We start from the raw sequence: 17,233 nt of genomic DNA on the forward strand, positions 1-17,233 counted from the left end.
GACGATTCCGTAGCCTACATAACGACGAAATCTATGAGCGATGCCATGACCGTCCGGTTATGGATAAAATCCGGCTCAATAGGTTACGGTGGGTGGGTCACTTAATCCGTATGGATGAGGATGATCCCACCCGGAAAGTCTATAAGGGCAACATCTATGGTAGAAAAAGAAGACGAGGCAGACCCTGCCTAAGATGAAGCGATGGCGTGGGTCAGGACGCCAGACAGCTTTTAGGGATATCGAATTGGTGGACCTCGGCGCAAAACCGGGATGTTTGGAGTTCCTTATTAAGTCAGGCCTAGACCGGATACCGGTTGTTGCGCCGTTGATGATGATGGTGAACCTAAAGCATAATCAGACCAGGTCGTCGTAATCGGGATGTTTTGGCCTGATTGATTACGATTCAGGGGTTTCGCCAACGCACGTGCCAGACAGTTGTAGACGTGTCGATTAGAAGAGTGAGAGGGGAGGGATTGCACATTAAGAAAGAGATCCCAAAATAGGCAGCCAGTATGTTGGCGCAGAATAATGGAAGAAGTACATAGATGTCATTGCATTACTTTGCACCATTTAGAGATGGATGGGAACCATATCTAAGAAAAACAAAATAGTGCTCCATATTTTGAAGGCTAAGCATTGCTGCTTTTGATGTCATACCATTGACTGCTCAGTCTGTAATGAATGACGAAACTACAAGGATTTAAGCAGTCGAATGAGGTAATTTGGATCCTTGTTGACAGTTGGGAAACCTTATAAAGAATCCTTACATAGCTAGAGTGGTACTCTTGTTGTCTATCAACAAGTGAAATACAAGAACTCTAGTGGAGCTTCTTAAAGGCCCTTCGCGGCTATCCAGAGCCAACATGGAGGGAGTGAGAGGACAACCATGCATTTCATGATTCGTCAGACTTTTTCAACGAGGAATCTAAATCCTCTCTGGTTTTAAAAGACGTCCTTTGATTCGCCAAAATCTGAGAGCGATGCATAGTGTTTAGTCTTGTATATTACCTTTGTACGTGGAACTTTCCTGTTAGTTCCTCCCACCTTTTCAGCCAAACCCATAGTAGGCCTTCTGCAAATATTCAGTGAATAACGCATGAGGAAACAACTTAAAACAATCAATAAATGGAATGATCTGAGAGGTCATCGTTAAGAATAAACCACGTCACTTCAAAAATTAAGTATTAAAATATTAAATATGAAGTATTACATGAGTCCTCTCTCCCTCCAAGCAATGGGTATAATATTCAACGATGGATCTGAACATGCATTCCTTATTGTATAGAAACGTGTACTTTCCACGCTGTCAGTTTTGTAACAAAAGAAACTGATATTTATCCTGTCACTTTGCTCGAGGACTAATATAGAATTCGCAACGTAAAGGATAGTTACTGTGCCTCGAACAGTTCAGTTGAGTCCATTTCGGTGAATATTCACTTACTAATAAAAAGTGAAAAGTATAAAACGACAGAGAATAATACCAGGATGTCCTCAAAAAACCAGAAGATATTTTCCTGTTCAAAGAAAATTCTGAAAACAAAATTGATAGCATCCGCGCTTTTGAATTCGTTTATTTTACGTTGAAACTTCAAGGAATGGTCATAATGGAGGAGTATCCTCTACGACAAAAAGTACACGTTGTCACCAATTATATCCTCGTCAATATTTGTTACTACTCCACGTTCATCATTCAACTATTTTACGTGAATAATCTGAAGCAGTTATTGGAAAACATCCCTATGAACCTCTGTGTGACAGCTTGCGCCATCAAATTCTCCGTAATTCTGAAACTAAGACGCAGCTTCATCGAGGTCAACAGGAAGCTGGAGCACCTCGACAGTCGACCTATGACGGAAACACAAAAGGATGAACTGAATAAAGAAATCAACTTTTGCAGGTTTACTTCAAAGATCCTTATCGTGCTATATTTGGTGGTGAATTTAATGTATGCCCTCACGGGAGCCCTTTCTCATGGTACAAGACTTGGCTTCGAAACTTGGTTCCCCTATGATTGGAGGAAGTCAGCTTTGCGATTTTGGATTTCGTTGTCCATACAGTCCTCGTTTCAGATACTATTGTCCATGCAAAATGTAGCAAATGATTTCCTTGTGCCCTGGTATCTGAGTGTGGTGAGCGCGCATCTGCAGATTGTTATGGACCGGTTCGCTATAATTCATCATGATCCAGAGAAGACGGAGGAAGAAAGTTTCCAAGACTTTATACAGTGTCTGGCGGATCACCGGAGCATAATGGAGTAAGTAGGTTCTTCCTTTGTAGAAACGAAACAATTTAAAACATTTGTTTCTCGATTTGTCCTTGCAGCATCTTCGAAATAATTCAAAATAGTCTCTCCTTCACAATATTCTTTCAATTCATCACATCAGTTCTGGTATTCTCAACCTCGGGTGTGATATATTTTAGGTTCTCGCCTTCGTTGGCTGAAACTGTGGCAGTGTTTATACTTATGTTAACGGTTATAATAGAAATTTTACCATCTTGTTACTATTCAGATAAATTTATGGAAAAAACAGATAAGATGGTCTTTATGATCTACTCGTGAAACTGGATGGACTTATCACCAAAATTCCGGAAACATCTTATAATATTTATGCAGATGACGCAGAAAAAAAAAGTTATATTGGCTGGAAAACAGATACCAATAACTCTGGCAACTTTCATGTCCGTAAGTAAGGATTTTAGATTGTAAATTGTCAATAGCCAACACCAATTTTAAGGCCTAGGTTTTGTGCCTCAAATTTAGAACTTCCCAAATCAATTTCAGACTTTTGCTCCCCAATTTCGGAATTCTCCAATCCAAATTCCGATTTTTTTAACATTTAGTTGTAAAATTTTTATACCAACTTTATACCCTACCGCTGAAGGAGGAGATTGTTGCCACTCTGTCTCCTTATCACCAAAAAAGCGGGAGGTAAACCGTGGTCCAGTTCAACGAGTGCGTGATACCTCCAGTAACTGAGGAGGAACTGGCGGAAAATTTTAATGCATCACTAACAGAGCTTTCCTCGTGCATCCTGAAGGAGATTGTTGCCACTGTGTTTCTTCATCACCAGAAAGGTAGTCCAGGTCAGCTGGTACGTAATACTTCCAATGACTGAGGGGGAAAGGCGGGAAAAGCAAAAGTTGTTGTTGCTTCCCAAACCGAATAAGCTACCTGGAGATCCAGCATCATACCGCCCGATCTACTTGTCAGATACAATTGAGTCGTGGCGGCTACTGTACCGTTTTGGCATTGGAAGTCAAAAACTCATCTAACTCCGCCAACTGGAACCGAATTAAAAGCATGTTAGCTGACATAGGGCTTTCTGGTACGAGGCAGACGAGCGTCCAAATGTATCTGTACTTCATCTATCTGTTCTTCCCGCCCAAGGAAATACAACGATTGTCGGTTTTGAGGATAATCTGGCTGTAGTTGTGGCAGTTCAGCACCCAGATAATGTAAAAGTTTGTGTGTGTGTGTTTGAGGTGGGGGAGAGGCAAAGCCTCCGAGCACTCAGACCTTAGTGATCCATTGTACTCGATTCCTCCATCTAACTAAATATCCCGGATTGGTTTATGCATGGCAGCATTAGCACTAAAACTTTGATGTTTGATGCGTCCATAGGCGGAGCACTCACATAGAACATGTTCCGTGGATTCCGCTCCCTCATTACAGGATAGACACGTATCATCTTGGATAATTCCTATTCTGAAAATATGCCCAGCTAGTGAATTATGGCCATTCAGAGTAGCGACAATACTTTGCAATATGTTTGTTTGGTTTTGACAGGAAAAGTTTGATGTGTCTAGCAATATTAAGGCTTCGCCACCCGTTATTAGGGGACGCTGGTTCCCAGTTTTTAATAACAGTATCAACCAATGCCACTGACACTTCAATTGCTGGTTCCGGTTCGGGCCTCTTTTGTTAAGGCATCCGAGATTTAATTTCCCTCTGCACCGCAATGACCAGATACCCAGGGTAATTCCATCGTATTGAATTTAGAAACAGAGTTCAATCGGTTTCTACATTCCTGAACGATTTTTGAAGTGATCAAAGTACTACTGAACGTTTGACTGTCACTACAGATAGCATTGCGTCTGCCCTTCAACCGCTCGTCAATCATCCAGGTTGCGATCCTTAGATTTCATACACTTCAGCTTGAAAGAATGTTGTGTATTGTTCCAAGGGAAAAGCCCATTTCTCGTTTTTATTCGAGAGGTAAGCTCCTGCTCCAGAACCATTTTCTGTTTTTGAGTCATCGGTGTAGAAGACGTCAGTATATCCTGATACGCATTTTTCTGGTTCGTTTAGAATCTTCTCTACGTTTCAAGATAACTTCATATCTTCTACCAAACAGATGTATGGGGATCCGAGAATCGGAATGTATTGCGAAAACTAGATCCAGTTCTCCCAATGACTTCCAATGCTCCCGCCCCCCGTCCATTGTTTTCCCATATCGAATAAGTCTATGAGCTGCTCTCATTGACGTGCTCTGAATAATTCAGAGCTGTGCCGGATGTCGTGCTCATGGCGGCGGTGTTGTCCAGACACATAGTTCTTTCCAGTGTGGCAACTTTACAGCGAAAACTGTTTTATTTCACCTTCACCCACCGCATTACGGATGCATAAGCCTAATGGTAGCAATATATATCCACATTACTACCTGAGGCCTGAATTTCCATGTCGAGACAAAGGTCCGCCAACACAGCCCATAAGCGGTGAGAGCTCGATTCATATTGATCTCTCCATGTTTGTTCCAAAGAAGCTTCTTGTCTAGAATAACTCACAGATATTTCACTTCTTCGGAGAGTTGAAGGGTTGTACCCCTCATCTTTGGAAAGCAAAGATCATTCAGTTTCCTCCTTTTTGTAAATAATACCATTGTGGTTTTATTTGGATTTACTGAAAGTCCATGCCTGACACACCAACTGTCAATCAAATCAACGGACATACCATTCCGAGATCTCGACCAACAGCCAGCACAGCCACGTCATCAGCATAAGCTTGAACGTGTATCGGCAGATTTTGCAGTTTGCATAGTAGTGAGTTGATCAGTATACTCCACAGAAGTGGCGATAGCACACCTCCTTGAGGGCAGCTTTTTGTCGCTTCCGCCATTAGGTAGCGATCAACACCCACTTCAACACACAGCAATCTCTGCGTTAGCATAGCATAGATCCACTCTATTAGAGTTTCGTCAACGCCATGCTCTCTGCCGGCATCATAGAGCTTTTGGAAGAGCGCACAGTCAAAAGCCTCGTCAATGTCCAAGAATCCTCTATCTTTCTCTAACTTTGAAACTAAAGAATGAAGAGCAGACTCACAGGGCTTTCCACGCTGGTAAGCATGTCGATTTTCATTTAGTGGGTACAACCTTAGGACCTTCTCGCGAATGTGACGCTCAACCAGTCTCTCCAGACATTTGCAGAAACCGCCAGTTCTCTTCCCACTTCTGAGACCTGTTCTCCCAGGTGGTCGTCTCGGGAGACGGGACCTCACCGGATGTCATACATTTAAAAACCGCACTGAAGTGTTCTTACCACCTGCTCGTCATTGTGGATGAGGAGTTGTCCGTTAACGTCCTTCACATAACCATCAAAAGATTTGCGACCACATGCAAGCTCTTTCGTGATGCGGTATACACTCTTGACATCATTGCTTTCTGCGCCGCCTTCTGCTTCTCTGACAATCACAACAACAGATTCCTTTCTCCCACGAAATTTCGCTTGGTATTGGAGCATCAGCGCGTGACGCCCGCATATCACTCGCAGCGCACAATAGTCCTCAACCCTTTCCGTGCATCGACTGGCTTCCACATTTCCGTTGTAACTCTCTCACTGTCGTGCGAAATCTGGATCATACAAACGGTCGATGTTGAAGTAAAGGGGTTGCAACTCCCCAACAATGCGAGATATGGCGAAAGCAACACGTAAGCGAACATAAGTGGCCATCAGATGGGGATCCCTATCGAGGCCGATGTCAATCCCTATCTTGTTGCGCATATCCAGGAGACAACTCCTAAATCTACCGCTGACTACAAAGTGGTTAATCTGATTGCTAGTCTGCTTTTGGTCAGTTGACACCCAACTGACCTTATGGCAGTCTCTGTGCTCGAACAATGTGCTACGAACATGAACACTCTAGGAAGCTTCCCCTGCGTGTAATTATTCCTACAAAGCATCCTTCGCCACTATATCGGAAATCTACATTATTGCATAGCACGCTCCTTAACCTGAAGAGGAATCTTGCAATCAGAAATCTGTTAGAAATCAGCTTCCAGGTTAAGAGAGCGCGCCTTGGGGCAGCCGTCAAAAACAACTGACAACGGATTTGCGTTTGCTGTCGCTTGGCTTTCCAAAGTTCAAGAAGCTTTCGGGGGACCCTCGCTACCGTTGTCGAGGAGCGTGCTCACATTCCAGAAACCAATGATAGCCCGTTTTCGATAACCAGAGGTCTTCACTATGAGATCGGTATCTATCGGAGACATGGTTGAAGTTTCATTAACAGTAAAGTTTCAAAATTTGTAAGTTGCAAACCCACAAATTTTCATCCCTTTTAGTCGTCTTATACGAAAAGAAGGAAAAACTTTCAGTGTCTTTTTAAACCCCAGGCCACGGGGAACAAAAAGACCGTGAAATAAATGGTCAGTTTTGACCTCCCGCACCCTCCTTCATAACCAAGGTCAGTGGTCGTCAGAAATACTTAACGGGTCGCTTATATAACGGGAAGTGACAACCCTAAGGTGCCTGAGGAAGTAGTTTTGACCCCTAGCTGGCATCTGCGTCCTAGGTAATAGCCTCGAGAAAGTTTCTCAATGAAAAGCGAACTGCTAATGAACGATACACGTCGGGACGCACCGGGAGCTCATAGAGCCGTCGACAACTCTTTGACGACGTTGATGGAGTGATGTAAGCATAGCTCTGCCAATGTAGTAGTTGGCGAGTACATCAGAAGCCAGCTCTTTCAGGACTCTGGTTAGCAGTGCGCAATAAACCGGTATTAAAAAACCGCGTTGCCCCGAGCGAGCGCTGATCCAAACACGAGTGCTGGAGCCTATATAACGATGACATTTATGAGCGATACCACGACAGGATAAAATCTGGCGCAATGGGTTACGGTGGGCGGGTGACTTAATCCGTATAGGTAATGATAAGCTAACCCTAAGGGCAATGTCGAGCGATGGCGTAGGCCAGGACACCAGATAATTTTTAGGAATATTGAACTAGCGGACCTCGGCGTAAAACCGGGGCCAACCCCGGTATCATATAGTACTACTGTTCCAAAAAGGAGCACAGAGGAATCCGGTGAACCTAGCCAGATAGCTTCGAATATAGGCCGAGTGCGAGCATAGTCGACTATCCTTGCAAAAGCCGAATCAGAAAGTGCGTTGTAGTTGTAAAGTTCATGCAGTCTACAACGTTTCTACAGAAACATGTCAGCTTAGGCGTGAAAAACGGGCTTATGGAGCTAGAGAAACTTTTTGATCGCATTTCCTCCTCTAAGCGGACGTGGAGAGCAAAAGAAGATCGCCTAAAACCAGTAGCAATAGCGACCCTCCCTGAGAGCACTGTAAGTGCTAAACAGATTGCAGATAGTCCGTTGCAGAGGGAACTTAGGAGAAAGCTAAATGGGAAAGGTGAATCCAAAGGTGATTTCACTAAGGTATACTCTTGGGCCCGAAAGAAGAAGACGAAGACGCACAAGAAACAACAACACGAAGCAAAGTGAGAAAACCCTCTGTAAAAGTTAAACCGGACATGAATCGTAGAATACCGAAAGAAAACGTAGGGAGACGAAAGAGGGCTAGATTGCCAGGACCGCCTACTAAACCGCAGAATTCCTCAGCAGATTCCATGAAAAGAGATTAAGCTTGCGTTCCGCGATGATGAAGTATCTTCCCTTCGAAAATATAAGGGCGGTGAAGTCCTCGTCGAAGTAGGTCCGATGACGACAAACAAAGGTACAGTCTGGGAAACGGTCAAGGGGCTATTGGGAGAGAAAACTCTGATTACGAGCCTAGAACCCGCGTTCTCTCTGGAAATCCGAGATCTTCGTTGCCTCACAGAAAAGATCGAATTAAAAAGTGTCACCAAGCTCGAATGTCCGGATTGGTATCACCCCTGCAAATTCCCGAGGCCAGAAACTTGGTGGAAGTTGCCGGGCATTATGCTTGAAAACTTCTTAACAGCTGGAGAATTGGGTGGGTAGTGTGAATGATACGAATTCGGGCGGTCCCCAACAAGTGCTTCAGAAGCTGACACGAGAACAGCATGCCGAAGATGCGGCCAGGTAGGCCATAAAACGAATACCCGCAACGAAAAGGAGAATTGCGTTCTGAGCAGGGATCGTGGCGCGTCTAATGAGAGCGTTGCACAAACTGTGGACTCGTGGCTGTCTTCAGAGAAGAATTGCATGGAACTAGGACGCGATCAACATGACCTGTATCCTACAGACCAATATTGACCGGAGTGCAATCGCTCATGCGGAGATAAAAGCTGATTTAGGAGGAGACTTCAATACCTCGCCTAGGCTCTCGAGGAAAACAGATTTTCGAAATGGCAGCCAGAAAAAGCCCCGTATGCGAAGGAAGCATTCCGGACGCAACCTTTACGCCGACCTGATGCCGATCAGATCGTTTCCCCGCCTCTCCGGGCTTATCTGCACGAGGAAGTGCGGCAGGATTCGTTTTTCCAAAACGGATCTTCTCATACTAAAGCGTGACACTGAGAGGAACTTGACCTCAGTTCCCGTCTCCCGGAGCACTTTGAGCACCTCATCGGGCTCTTCCTCCGCATCCAAGCCTTTCAGAAGGAAGGTTTGCACCTTCTCTTCCGTTGGAGTGTAGGTGGAGTGAGGAGCCATCACTCGCTCGAGGACCTCCCGTGCTTTCTTGAAATCTGCTATTTTGTTACATTTGACTTGGACTCTCTCTGCCCCCGTCTTTTCAATAACAAAATTCGAGAGCCCCGCGCTCCCATTAAGCAAAGTGGCTAAATCTCTACCACCTAATTCATAAACATTAATGGGGGGCACCCTTTCCCCCTTTTCTTTATTTCGGGTGCCACTTGCATCCCCGGTCGGACCATTTTTTAAATTTTCACTGGTACTTGCATTATTTTTTACATTAGTTAATATTTTCTCTTCAATTTTGTTTTTCTTTTTTAATTTTTTAGAAACATAAAGCAAAAACTCACCCAGTTTTCCCTCTTCACTACTACAACTTGCCTGGTTAGCACCCTCTTCTGGGACATTTCCATCGCCAACGTTGTCGCTGTCCTCGTATCGTCAGCTTTATTGTTTTCTATGTCCTCCATACGGGCAGATTCGCTGCCGAAAACTTGTTCGCCCTCAAGGTAGCCCGGCTCCTCCATGGCTGCAGAAGTAGTCGAAGAAAGCTTCACTTTTTTCCTGGCTACCTTTCGAGACGGCGGGCCCGCCTCCCCAGCCATTAGCTGCTCCGTAAGCTTTCCATTTTTCTTGATCAATATTGTCCTTTGATTTTTCAAATCTTCGAGTGTCTTCGTCAGCTCGCCATTTCTTCTTTCAAGATTGGCTGTCCTTACTTTGACTCTTTTCAAGTCTGGATCCTCCTCGTTGCGGGCTCCACGACCGATCCGAGTGCCCCTAGGCCTTGTGGTGGGGGCCGGTCTGGTCCGCCACCCGTCGGCGGCTCGCCGCGTCCGTTCTCTACAAATGTCAGGTTGACAATATAGGCATAGGGAATTTTTTAAAAAAAGGTTCAGTACTCTATTTTTTCCGAAAAACTGGTCCCAAACTAATATTTTATTTCAGATGAAGAGTGTCGCTCGTAGTTTTCTTATTATTTTGATAATTAATTATAAAATATTTTTAATCTACTCTCCTTTCTCATCCAGGTAATGAAGGCCATGTACACAGTGTTAATGATCTTGAACCCATCCGATTAGCGAGGATTAAGGATAAAGGAAGGCTCCACATGAAATAACACGAGTAAAGTTGGAGCAATATAGTTTGGGAAGGGACTATATAGCTGCAAATAGTTCTTCATTGTTTTCGTGCACTTTTATGATAATATGTCGTTCCTTAAATAAAATAAGTTCCTTATGCCCAATATCCAAGGCTTTTACTTTCATCATCATCAATGCAGGGAAGTAAACATAATTCCGGTTAGTTTCTGGAACTTTTAGAAGGTAACCGGTCTGTCGAAAGGAGTTTTGGTTGGTCGGTTAAGGTAGAGGCAAAGAAGGTGTAGAAAATTATTATCAGGACGTACTGTCACTCATCTAACAAACAAAAGTCTTTTCGAAAATAGAGTCCAAGTTAAAAGCTCAAAGGGAGGAAATTATCCGACACAGGGAGGAAAAATTTGGAAAGGGGTTAGAGTGAAATGATGAAGAATGGAACACCATCATTAACGGCGCAACAACCGGTATTCAGTCTAGGCCTACCTTAATAAAGAACTCCCGATATCCCTGTTTTGCGCCGAGGTCCACCAATTCGATATTCCTAAAAGCTGCATAGCGTCCTGACCTACAATATCGTTCCACCCCCGGGGTCAGCGTTTGCCTCCTTTTTCTCTACCATAAATATTGCCCTTATAGACTTTCCGGATTAGGTGCCCCGCCCACCACAACCTGTTGAGCCGGATTTTATCCACAACCAGACGGTCGTGGTATCATCATCATCATCATCAACGGCGCAACAACCGGTATCCGGTCTAGGCCTGCCTTAATAAGGAACTCCAGACATCCCGGTTTTGCGCCGAGGTCCACCAATTCGATATCCCTAAAAGTTGTCTGGCGTCCTGGCCCACGCCATCACTCCATCCTAGGCAGGGTCTGCCTCTTCTTCTTTTTCTACCATAGATATTGCCCTTATAGACTTTCCGGGTGGGATCATCCTCATCCATACGGATTAAGTCACCCGCCCACCGTAACCTATTCAGCCGGATTTTATCCACAACCGGACGGTCATGGTATCGCTCATAGATTTCGTCATTGTGTAGGCTACGGAATCGTCCATCCTCATGTAGGGGGCCAAAAATTCTTCGGAGGATTCTTCTCTCGAACGCGGCCAAGAGTTCGCAATTTTTCTTGCTAAGAACCCAAGTTTCCGAGGAATACATGAGGACTGACAAGATCATAGTCTTGTACAGTAAGAGCTTTGACCCTATGGTGAGACGTTTCGAGCGGAACAGTCTTTGTAAGCTGAAATAGGCTCTGTTGGCTGACAACAACCGTGCGCGGATTTCATCATCGTAGTTGTTATCGGTTGTGATTTTCGACCCTAGATAGGAGAAATTGTCAACGGTCTCAAAGTTGTATTCCCCTATCCTTATTCTTGTTCGTGCTTGTGTTTGACCAGTGCGGTTTGATGTTGTTGGTTGATTCGTCTTCGGTGCTGAGGTTGCCACCATATATTTTGTGTTGCCTTCATTGATGTGCAGCCCAAGATCTCGCGCCAATCAACGCCTGCTCGATCTGGATGAAGGCAGTTTGTACGTCTCGGGTGGTTCTTCCCATGATGTCGATATCGTCAGCATAGGCCAGTAGTCGGGTGGACTTAAAGAGGATTGTGCCTCTTGCATTTACCTCAGCATCACGGATCACTTTTTCGAGGGCCAGGTTAAAGAGGACGCATGATAGCGCATCCCCTTGTCGTAGACCGTTGTTGATGGCGAATGGTCTTGAGAGTGATCCTGCTGCTTTTATCTGGCCTCGCACATTGGTCAGGGTCAGCCTAGTCAGTCTTATTAATTTCGTGGGGATACCGAATTCTCTCATGGCCGTGTACAGTTTTACCCTGGCTATGCTATCATAGGCGGCTTTAAAGTCGATGAACAGATGGTGCAACTGTTGTCCATATTCCAACAGTTTTTCCATCGCCTGCCGCAGAGAGAAAATCTGATCTGTTGCTGATTTGCCTGGAGTGAAGCCTCTTTGGTATGGGCCAATGATGTTCTGGGCGTATGGGGCTATCCCGCCTAGCAAGATAGTGGAGAATATCTTATAGATGGTTCTCAGCAACGTGATACCTCTATAATCGCTGCACTGTGTGATATCTCCCTTTTTATGTATGAGACAGATAATGCCTCGTTGCCAATCGTCAGGCATTGATTCGCTGTCCCATACCTTGAGCACAAGTTGATGAACCACTTGGTGTAACTGGTCGCCTCCATATTTAACCAATTCGGCTGTAATTCCATCGGTTCCTGGCGACTTATGATTTTTTAGCCGATGAATTGCACGGACTGTTTCTCCTAAACTTGGTGGTGGCAGTATTTGTCCGTCGTCTTCAGTTGGCGGGACCTCCAACTCGCCGATGTTCTGGTTGTTCAGTAGCTCATCAAAGTACTCAACCCATCGCTCTAATATGCCCATTCTGTCGGAAATCAGATTTCCCTCTTTGTCTCGGCAGGATGAGCATCGAGGTGTATAAAGCTTCATCCTGCTGACTTGTTGGTAAAACTTCCGCGCCTTGTGCGGTTGCTCCCTGTACTTTTCTAGTTCACAGACTTGTTGGTTCTCCCAGGCTTCCTTTTTCCGTCTGTGAAGTGGCTTCTCTGCTCGACTGAGTTCGTGATATGACTCTGCGCGTGCGCGCGTTCTTTGAGAATGCAACATTACTCGGTATGCGGCATTCTTCCGTTCCGTTGCTAGCTTACATTCATCGTCAAACCAGTCGTTCCGACTCCTTTTACGGCTGGGGCCAAGTATATTTGTGGCCGTATCCATGATAACGTTCTTCAGGTGATTGTGAAAATCATTTGTTGATGCTTCATCTCCAGGTCCTCTGTTGACTGCGGTTATTGCGGCGTCCATTTCCCTCTTATAGGTGTCGCGGAGGGTTGTGTTGTGGATGGCTTCAGTGTTCACTCTCACCTGATTGTCAGAGGGGATTCTAGGTGGTATTGTTATTCGGGCTCGGAGCACCATGCCAACGAGAAAGTGGTCCGAGTCTATATTGGCCCCCTTATATGTTCTGACATTCATCAAGGGAGAGAGGTGGCGGCGTTCGATCAACACGTGGTCAATTTGGTTGAAAGTGGTCCCGTCTGGAGAGGCCCACGTATGTTTGTGGACCGCTTTCCGCGCAAACCAGGTACTTCCAACAACCATTTCGTGTGACCCTGCTAATTGAATAGTCCGCAGTCCGTTATCATTTGTGTTTTCGTGTAAGCTATGGGAGCCAACGTATCGCCTGAATACGGGCTCCTTCCCTACTTGGCTGTTAAAATCCCCAAGTATGATTTTGATATCATATCTGGGACAGGCTTCGAGGGTTCGTTCTACTGCCTCGCAGAAGGTATCCTTCTCCGACTCTGCAGTCTCCTCTGTAGGGGCGTGGACGTTTATGAGGCTTATATTTCTAAACTTGCCTCGCAAGCGCAGAGTGCATAGCCGTTCGCTTATGTTTTCAAAGCCGATAACAGCAGGTTTCATTTTTTGGCTGACTAAGAAACCTACTCCGAGCACATGGTTTACTGGATGACCGCTATAATATATGGTGTAGTGGCTCTTCTCCAGGAAACCGGTCCCTGTCCATCGCATCTCTTGTAACGCTGTTATATCAGCCCTATATTGGGACAGGGTATCGGCTAGCTGCTCATCAGCTTCATCTCTGTACAGGGAGCGCACGTTCCATGAGAAAATACGCAAATCGTTGTTCCTTTGTCATTGCCGGGTCCGTCGTTTTAAAATCCGTCCTGTCCGAGGCTCCTGTTGTGGCTTCGTAACGAGTTGTTTTCCGTGTAGGGTTGTCAGCGCTACCCAACCCCCAACCTGGAGGACCAGTTGGTACAGTTTGTCCCGTTTTTAGGCGCGGGAGACTCGCCTTCATCCTTCTCCGTCTGCAGCTTTTCGTCAAGAAAGAGCTCCCAGCGGTCACCACGTGGAGGTGGAGATAGGGTTTGGTAGTAGAGCTGTTGGTGTTGGTTCAGCAGGCATTTCCCAGGTTTTATGCTCCATCGTGGGTACCAATCCACGTTTCGCCCCGGGACCTATACTACCCTTTGACCACCGTGGTATCGCTCATAGAATTCATCGCTATAGAGGCTACGGGATCGTCCATCCTCATGTAGGGGGACAAATATTCTTCGGAGAATTCTTCTCTTCAACGCGTTCGTAATTTTTCTTGCTAAAACCCAGGTCTGCAAGGTTATAGCCGTTACCGGTTGTCATTTTCGACCCTGGATAGGAGAAATTTTCAACGGTTTCAAAGTTGTAATTTCGCACCGATCGCCTCCTGGTCAATCTGAATGAAGATAGACTGTTCATCTCGGGTTGTTCTTTCCATAATATCAATATCGTCAGCGTGGGCCAATAGTTGGGTGAACTTGAAGAGGATGATGCCTCTTGCATTGACATCTTCATCACGAATCACTTTCTCCAGGGCCAGGTTAAACAGGACGCATGAAAGGGTATCACTTTGTCTTAGACGAGTGATCCTGATGCTTTTATCCGGCCTCGCACATCAGTCAGGGTCAACCAAACCAATCTTATCAATTTTATCGGGATATCCAATCCCCTCATAGCCCTGTACAGTTTTCCCTGGCTATGCTGTCATAATCGGCCTTGAACTCGATGAAAAGATGGTGCAACAGTTTTTCCATCGCTACCGCAGGGCGAAAATCTGATCTGTTGCTGATTGGCCTGGAGAGAAACCTCTTTGCTATCGATTGATGTTTTGACCATAACGGGCTATCCGACCTAGGAGAATATCTTATAGAAAATAATCATCAACGTGATACCTCTAGAATTGCTGCACTGGGTGATATCTCCCATTTTATGAACCGGCTTGGTGAAGTTGGTCACCTCCATGTTTAACCAATTCGGCCCTTAGCAACTTATGGGTTTTAAGCCGATGAATTGCACGGACTATTTCTGCCATGTTTGCTGGTAGCAGCATTCGCTCGTCGTCTTCAGTTGGCGGGACCTCCAGCTCGCCGATACTTTTTTTATTAAGCAGTTCACCAAAGTACTCAACCTATCGCTCCAATATGCCCATTCTGCCGGAAATCAGATTTCCCTCTTTGTCTCGGCAGGATGAGCATCGAGGTGTATAAAGCTTCATCCTGCTGACTTGTTGGTAAAACTTCCGCGCCTGGTGCGGTTGCTCCCTGTGTTTTTGCAGTTCACAGACCTGTTGGTTTTCCCAGGCTTCCTTCTTCCATCTGTGAAGTCTCTTCTTCGCTCGCCGGAGTTCTTGAGGAGTCTCCGCGTGTGTCCGCGTCCTTTGCGAATGCAACATTACCCGGTATGCAGCATACTTCCGTTCCGTTGCTGGCTTACATTCATCGTATCCCGAATTACTGATACCAACGGATAACATAACAACGAGCTTTCACTTCGATAAGAAGTTTGAAACACGTTGGAATAACGAGGTAAACTTTGAGAGCGTGCCTGCGACATACGGCTTAAACCACCAACTGATTACTTGGTACACGAATCACTCATAACAGAGGGAACGGGTGCCGGTGTCATTAGGCCAAGGAAAATGTACTTCAAGCCTATGGGCAGGTACACCAGCATATTCCAGGCGGAAATATACGCCACAGACAGATGTGCCTCTTTAATCTCCAAAGGAACTACAGGGGCAGAACATTGTTATTTTCACCGATAGCCAAGCATCGATCAAGGCACCTAGGGACGCCTTTACACGGGCCAGAACCCTTCTGTGGAATCGGAAACGGTTTCATGGGTATGACACTAAAAAATTAAGAGGAACGGTTGAGGAAACTATATTGGGCGGGCCTACCAGGCAGTTCAGGGTGCTTATTGGGAGATACGAACCCATGCACACAAAGGATTGCTTAAACCTCAACAAAAAAAAACCTCCGAATCATGGTGGGAATTCTCACTGGTCACTGTCGGCTAAACTATCACCAAGGGAAGCTAGGGATATCTACGGCCACTGCCTACAGGTTTTGCGCAGAGTGTGACGAAACCTCTATGCACGTCCTGGGACAGAATCCGGCACTTGTGCAAAGTAGGTCAAGGCATCTGCGAGAACACTTAATACCAGATGCAAAGTTGAAAGATCTGGAAGTAGGGAACATACTAAAGTTCCTTACGGTTATAGGCTTGTTTGAGAATCAGCTGTTTCAACTTTTTCTGTAGTTGGGGCTAAGTGTGTCTGTGACCGTGTTTATAATAACGTTCTTCAGGTTATTGTCAAGATCATTTGTTGATGCTTCATCTCCAGGATCTCTCTTGACTGCGGTTATTGCGGAATCCATTTCCCTCTAATAGGCGTTGCAGAGGACTGTGTTGTGGATAGTTTCAGTGTTAACTCTCACCTGATTGTCAGAGGGGATTCTGAGTGGTGTGGTTATTCGAGCTCGGAGCACCATGCCAACGGGATAGTAATCCGATTCTATATTGGCCCTCCTATATGTTCTGACATTCAACTAGGTTGGAAGATGGCGGCGTTCGATCAACACGTGGTCAATTTGGTTGAAAGTGATCCCGTCTGAAGAGACCCATGTTTGTTTCTGGACCGCTTTCCGCGCAAACTAGATATTTCTAACAACCATTTCGTGTGACATTGCTAATTGAATAATCCGTAGTCCGTTATCATTAGTATTTTTATGTAAGCTATGGGAGCCAACTTATTGCCTGAATACGGGCTCCGTCCCCACTTGGCTATTAAAATCTGGGACAGGCTTCGAGGGTTCGTTCTACTGCCTCGTAGAAGGTATCCTTCTTCGACTCTGCAGTCTCCTCTGTAGGGGCGTGAACATTAATGAGGCGTATATTTTTAAATTTGCCTCGCAAGCGCAGAATGCATAACCGTTTGCTTATGTTTTAAAAGCCGATAACAGCAGGTTTCATTTTTTGACTGACTAAGAAACCTACTCCGAGCACATGCTTTACTGGATGACCACTATAATATATGGTGTAGCGACTCTTCTCCAGGAAACCGGTCCCTGTCCAACGCATCTCCTGTAACGCTGTCACATCAGCCCTATATTGGGACAGGGTATCGGCTAGCTGCTCATCAGCTTCATCTCTGTACAGGGAGCGCACGTTCCATGAGAAAATGCCCAAATTGTTATTCCTTTGTCAAACTACTACAGGCCACGACAAAGTCCGAGGGGTACACGATCAACTTAGAAGAAGCGAAACAAAATGCGAAAATGCGCAATCGCTGGCAACGCGAATGTGACGAGTCCCCAAAGGATGGACGCGCGAACTCCCTCTTAATATTAGGGAGTAAATCATAGTTACGAAAGAACACATTAATCTTATACCAGGA

The 17,233-nt window shown here is 45.4% G+C and overlaps 1 protein-coding gene across 2 annotated transcripts in view; it reads left to right on the plus strand.

Annotated features, from left to right (window-relative positions):
* The first annotated feature begins 1,411 nt into the window (after positions 1 to 1,411).
* The window catches only part of LOC119654925 (odorant receptor 33b-like), a 58,392-nt gene continuing 42,570 nt past the window's right edge, over positions 1,412 to 17,233 (plus strand). Inside the window, exons 1-2 of one of the 2 annotated variants that reach the window (XR_005249864.1) lie at positions 1,415 to 2,254; positions 2,323 to 2,683. Coding sequence is in view for 1 of the 2 variants with exons in the window: in XM_038060575.1 (XP_037916503.1) it covers positions 1,596 to 2,254 (659 nt within the window). In the remaining variant the exon portion in view is untranslated. Of the gene's footprint in view, positions 2,255 to 2,322; positions 2,684 to 17,233 lie in introns of both variants that reach the window. The other variant, XM_038060575.1, reaches the window with a different exon arrangement.

Source organism: Hermetia illucens, chromosome 4 (assembly GCF_905115235.1).
Source record: "Hermetia illucens chromosome 4, iHerIll2.2.curated.20191125, whole genome shotgun sequence".
Lineage (NCBI taxonomy): Eukaryota > Metazoa > Arthropoda > Insecta > Diptera > Stratiomyidae > Hermetia > Hermetia illucens.